Genomic DNA, 6512 nt, shown 5'->3' with positions numbered 1-6512 from the left:
AGAGAGAGAGAGAGAGAGAGAGAGAGAGAGAGAGATGGATGGGTGGGCGGGCGAATGGATGATGGGTGGGTGGATGGATGGAGACGGACAGACAAATAGATAAATATGGGTGGATAGATGGATAAATAGACAAACAGACAGACAGACAGACAGAAATATAGACCCACCCATCCCCCCCACGCACACGCACACACACACACACACACACTCACACACACACATACTCACACACACACATGTGCATGCGAACACACACAGAGACTTTCAGATCACAGATCTCATTTAGCATAAAACTCGTAATGTACACCTCTTTTATTATATACCTCATCTCGTCTCAAAAACCCTTTCACCACCGTCTATCCCCACATCCTCCTCAGCAGCCCAGGAGTCGAACCCGGACCGCCACTGACGGAACGGTTGGTGAAAGCCAAGTCTGAGATGGCGCTACCCACGTCCGAGTCGACCGAGCACCAGAGCTCTCTCAACAAGTCCAAGTCGCGGTCACTGGAGCCACTCACGGGCTTGGCAATGTGGAGCTCCGAGCCTGTGGTCATTGAGCTGGAGAAGGGGGATAAAGGATTAGGATTTAGCATTTTGGATTATCAGGTGAGTGAGAAGGGGTGATATAGGATCAGGATTTAGCATTCTGGATTATCAAGGTGAGTGAGAAGGGAGATAAAGGATGAGGACTCTGGATTATCCAGTGAGTGAGAAAGGGGATAAAGAATTAAGATTTAGCATTCTGGATTATCAGGTGAGTGAAAAGGTAGATAAAGGATTAGGATTCTGGATTATCAGGTGCATGAGAAGGGGGATAAAGGATTGGGATTTAGCTTTCTGGATTTTCTGGTGAGTGAGAAGGGGGATAAAGCATTAGGATGATTTAGCATTCTGGATTATTAGGTTAGTGAGAGAGGGATTAAAGGATTAGGATTTAGCATTCTGGATTATCAGGTGAGTGAGAAGGGGGATACAGGATTAGGGTTCAGCATTCTGGATTATCAGGTAAGTGAGAAGGGGGATAAAGGATTAGGATTTAGCATTCTTCATTATCGGGTGAGTGAGGGGGGAGGGGGGGGGTATTATAGTGGCCAGGAGGGCTGTTGTTTGAATTTGTTGTTGATAGTGCCATTCTCTGTCTGTTTGTCTTTGTGTGTTGTCTGTCTGTCTGTGTCTGTGTTTGTTCGCCTGTCTGTCTGTCTGTCTGTCTGTCTGTCTGTTCTGTCTGTCATTTCAGTGTAAACTTGCAGATTTCATCCATGAGGTTCTATAGACATCCCTATTTGAATCTCAAAAATGTGTTTCATATGGTCCATTAAATGTATGGTGTTGATAAAAATAGGTCAACTGTTTTATGTCTTAGGCATGTGCTGTAAATCCCCTATGATTTTTAACCTGCAATAGACTAAGATCAAAGAAAACGTGGCGGTACCTTAGATTCTCTTCCCAGGCTCGCCCTGGTAGACAAGAGTGAAGCAGCACGCCTTCGTGCCTTCATAATGATCAAAGTTGTGTCGCTGGGGGCGTATTACATTAAAGTGGGTGTTTGGCGAACGCTCTTGTATGGTTTCTCCTTCTTTCTTATCAATCATCAGTATCGTCCTTATCTCCCCTTTGTCTTTTTTATGTGTTTGTTACTCGCTCGTAACACCTCTAATCATCCACACTTATATGACCTTATTGTGTTGCAAGTACTGTTGGCACTTACATGACCAAAACAGAGTGGATAGTGCCGTAAAACACGTACTCAAACAAAACCAACAAAAGCAAGTGCCATAAAACTCTTGATTGATTGATTGATTGATTGAGTAGGTGTTTTACAGCACTATCGACTCAATTTGGTCATGTAAGTGCCATATAAAAACTCTAACTAAAACTGATTATTAAAACATTGAAAATAATTGGGGGGTTTTGTTGTTTGTTTCTTTTCTCCACCCTAGGACCCCGTAAACCCGAGCGAGACGGTGATCGTGATCCGCAGCCTGGTGCCGGGGGGCGTGGCCCAGCTTGACGGACGGCTGGTGCCCGGTGATAGGCTGGTCTTCGTCAACGACGTGCACGTGGAGCACGCCACGCTGGACGAGGCGGTGCAGGCCCTGAAGGGGGCGGGGCGGGGCACCGTGCGGATAGGCGTGGCCAAGCCCTTGCCGCTGGCGGGCGCCTTCAAGCAGGACTCACAGGTAAGGCGCGGTGGCGGGGGGGGAGGGTTGCATCAAATCTGTCAATCAATCATCATCAAGGGGGAGGGGGAGATGTAGGGGTAGGGATGGGGATGGGGAGAGGAGTAGGGGTCAGAGGGGGTTGCTCTTCGAGAGCTTGCCCAGGGCTGCAAGACAAAAAGTTCTGCCTGCAGTTTTTGAACTACTGTGGGTTTTTCCCTTTTGACTTTGAGCCTTCTTTTGTATTTGAGGATGCAAAATGAGAAAAAATGTGAGATTTGTTAGAGGTATGGGTCAAGGTAAGGAACATGCATCAACTCGCAAATATGAGAGAAAAACGCTGACTTTTTTTTCTTCTTTTTGTCGTGTATGAGAATTGCTGGATGACTGTGTTTGTTCGTCGATATTGGGAAAAACATATACCCCCAAAACCTTTGATTTACCAGCAGGAACAATGGCGGACGTCGTCAACCTCCATAGTGGCTATGACTTCTAAGCATGGCGTCTGAGATGACGTAAGGGCCTTGGGGTTTTTTTGCCTGTGGTTTCTGCTGAAATTAAAATATTTCAAAAATTTGTTTTTTAAAAAAAAAGTAGAAAAAACAATTATTGAACTTCTTTACCTTGGTGGGCGTTTCATTTGGCTCCCGTGAACGAATAAACTATTTCGAAAGTAATTAATGCTCCCAACAGTGAATACACTATTTTGAAGGTAAATGTTTCCTTAGCAGTATTGGCGAATAAACCCTTCCTTGACAGATAGGTCTGCTTTGTTGTTGTGTTTGTTCTTTTCTTCTTGTGAAAAAGAGATAGTAAATACAATGTGCACTGCCCTGACCCCCGGCTCCTGGGGACAATCACCTACACAGACTGCATGAGGGAAGTAACAGATGATGCCAATGCCACTTTTCATTCTCCACAATATCAGGGTCCCTGCCAAGCCCTTGCTACTTTCTTCCTTTTAGCGTTTTCAACTCAACTGACATCTGCTGGAACAGTCTCCCTTCAACCCAAACTGTGTCGATGCAGGCATAAAACATCAACAGTTAATTTTTAAAAAACTATTCTCATCTTTTATAAAGTCAGAACACTTTCACATACGATATTTTTTATTGTGAAAGCGACTTTTAATTTCTGTTACATCTAGCTTTTGCAAATAATTTATACGTAGCAGGGCAGTGTGCATTGCTATTCTGCATCCGCTGTGTGAATGTATCTGCGTACCTTCTTCTGTGTGCCTGAGACTTGTGCGCCTTCTGACCCGATGCTGTTTTTGGTCGCTCTTGCTATGATGTTAGCCTTGTACATACCGTCCATTCCAATTGCTGTTCCTATGATATTGACCAAGGTCTTTGATTTGTGCTCAGTGATTTGTCGTTGTTTCTTTCATGTTGTATCGTCTGTGGTTGTTATTTTTTATCGATTCTCTCACTTGTTTCCTTTTTCTTATTATTATTATCATTCTCTGAGCAAAGATATTTTGCATGGCGGGTTTTTCATTAAATCCAGTTCTGAATATGATTTCTTCATACCATCACTTTGAAAACGCATCACTTAAGTTTTGTTTACGCAACCTGAAAAAATGTTTGTGCGAAACTACCTTCTAATCTATCAAATATTGAGACATAAACAGTTCTTCTTTGATAGCCAAGATCTCAGACTTTTGGGAAAATGATTAATTATTCAAAAAGGTTTGTGCAGGTATATGGACGAATGTCCCATAACCCTAAAGTTCACAAATGGTCAGTAATTGTAAACAATGGAAAAAGCAGAGGAATCTCGTTGAACTAGAAAAGTGTAGAGTTTACCACGACGCATAGCAGACCTGCTAGTCTAATGTTGAAAAAAAAAAAGAAGAAGAAAGGGACTAACTCGTGTCTATTTCGAGTGACAAAATGTAGCTCTGAAGATTGTGTCCTGGTATTCTGAATACTTGAGATCTTCCTATGCCCCCCAAAGACTCTGTGCTTGACGCATCTACCGACAATCATGTAACTGTGTTATTCTAGACTTGGCATACCTATAAAGCACTGGCAAATATATCCCTGCTGCTCTAGCAGAAATCTGCAGCGAATGTATAGTTTGACGTGCATAATATAAAGGCAATCTTTGCTACCCTTTGGAAGTCTTTCTTTGATTACCAACTGCACACAATACTGTTTGCTGCTTCCAGTACACCTAATTTTTTTACCTTCGTTCCTTGTGCTCGTGTGTATTTGTCTGTCTGTTCGTATGTGCATTATTATTTTGGCGGGAACGGCGCTTGCTATGCATTTCGCATTTTTATTCATTTTTGTAGCACAACGGGTTTATGCCGCTTGTATTATTTTTGTTTTTAATTTTGTTTTATTTTGTTTTTTGTTTTTGTTTGCTTTGTTTCGTTTATTGGTATCTTGTGCTTCATATCCAACGCCCTTTTCAGTTCCCTCCTAACTATGATAACACCAGCGCCTCGCCTTTCACCGACATGGGAGCCCAGCTGACCGCCACATCCCCGCCTCTCCCTCCCCCACCCTTCCACGAGCGCCAGTGGCAGCAAGACCCACGGCCCCACAATGCCGAAGAGCAGGCGCAGGTCGAGGAGGAAGACACGCTGCTGTCGGCCTTGAAACGTGAAGCCATGGAGTCGTCTCAACTATCAGGCTTCAGGGTGGAGGAGATGGCTCAAGAGGCGTCAACTTTCCGCGGCGTGAGCGCGACTCCTCTTACTTCCATGCCCGCTCAGGAAGAGCTGCATTTGGAGATTCCGTCTGACGACGTTGCTGCGTCCGCGGACCGCAAGTCTCTTACGTCAGACCCCTCAGCCGTGGCGTCGCTGGAGCATTCGTTCGCCCACTCGGAGGACTCATCCACCGCCAGCGACGGCGGAGGGCGGCTTAGCGGCGGTGCGCGACGGAAGGATAGTTTCTACGAGAGCGATGACGAGCAGAAGACGCCGAGGAAGCTGACGCCGCGGAAGGGAGGCGGCGTGCCCGGTGTGCGTGAAGACGAGCTCCCGCCGCCGGCGTACGAATCCGCCGTGTCGCCAGCGGTCTCCGCTGCGGTGGTGACGGTCACCGCGGAGCGAATGCTTGGACAGGCAGTCTCCCCGTCCCCGTCCCCTCCTTCCTCTTCTTATTCGTCCACGACAGCTTCGCCACGCCCTCCTGCACCCGCGCCAGCGTCGAAGGAGCTCGAAAGAGACGCTGCGCGCTTCGAGAATTCACTAGAGATCTCGATGACTGATAGCTTCGGGGCCACGAGCACCCCAAGAGATCCCGCCCACCCCGTCTCGGCTACGCCCCATCTGTCTTCGTTCAAGGTTGTGACCAACAGCGCCGCGCCGTTGCTAAGCTACGAGGAAGCCACCAGAGGCATGACGGAGCCGGAAACGGAAGCACCGGCCCCGCCCCCTAGGGAGGAGTCTGTGGCCGTGGATAGGCAGGCAAATCTGAGCCACGCCCCTATTGCCAAACCGGATTCAGCAGATTCTGATTCTGACCAGGTACCCTTCCTCTTCCCATTAGACAGTCTCTCTATTAGATGATGAGTTCTAGATTTTTGTTCGGTATCGGGAAAGATTCGATTACCAATTTATGATTTAGCCTACTAAGAAAATAATAATGATTAAATAAAGAAATGATAATAAAATAATATTAACCCGTGATAAAGCGTAGATCGAAAGAAAACTCCCATAACTCAATTTTCACTTCTAAAAGTCAGTCTAGACCTTGAAGAAAGTCAATGCGAAGAAAGTTCTGTCTGATGCACGCTGCTAGCGTCAAGCAGGGAAAAGAAGAAAAAAAACAACCCAAAAAAACATTTCATGAGAAGAGAGAAAGAGAGAGTGAGAGAGAGATAGTAACAGCAGCATTTTGAAATCGATGAGCTCATCATAAATGTATCAGCCCCCCCGTGGAGCTCAACGACCGGTGTCCTACAGAGATGTAATGTCCCACTCGCTCCCTGCCCGCTCGTTTTCCTACGTTCCGTAGTATGTCTCCGACATTTTGGTGTCGTACAAATCCCCAGCATCTGACGTCATCACTTTTCGCTGTGGGCTTTTCCTATATTATTGTATCCAGTGTGTTCAGGAATGGTGCATGTCTTGTTTTATTAATTTTTTTTTCCTAAATTTTTCAAATGCTTTGAGGTGGTACTTTCGTTTCTAAAGTCTATCTACACGCACCAATTATTATATCACGTGGTTTTGGTGGATCTTGGGAAAGCTCAGTTATTATGTTTTTCATTCACTGGTATAATATTATTCGAGTGAAAGCGACTCGTAGTTTTCATTTTGTTCATTTTCTCAAACTGCTGGGAGTTTGGATATTTCCGGAAGCTTTCTACAGCACATTATTATAGATTTTTCCA

At 45.5% G+C, this 6512-nt stretch overlaps 1 protein-coding gene across 1 annotated transcript in view; it reads left to right on the top strand.

The window, feature by feature from the left end:
* Positions 1 to 5643, top strand: part of LOC101859902 (patj homolog) — a gene marked incomplete at both ends in the record, with an annotated part of 7216 nt that extends 1573 nt beyond the window's left edge. Inside the window, 2 exon segments of the mRNA XM_013090237.1 lie at positions 1941 to 2180; positions 4582 to 5643. Coding sequence (XP_012945691.1) covers positions 1941 to 2180; positions 4582 to 5643 — 1302 coding nt within the window.
* Positions 5644 to 6512: the final 869 nt, after the last annotated feature.

The sequence above is a fragment of the Aplysia californica genome, unplaced genomic scaffold, assembly GCF_000002075.1.
Source record: "Aplysia californica isolate F4 #8 unplaced genomic scaffold, AplCal3.0 scaffold01188, whole genome shotgun sequence".
Taxonomy (NCBI): domain Eukaryota; kingdom Metazoa; phylum Mollusca; class Gastropoda; order Aplysiida; family Aplysiidae; genus Aplysia; species Aplysia californica.
Note: the sequence above shows the minus strand (reverse complement) of the source record. Positions and strands in the feature narration are given on the sequence as shown.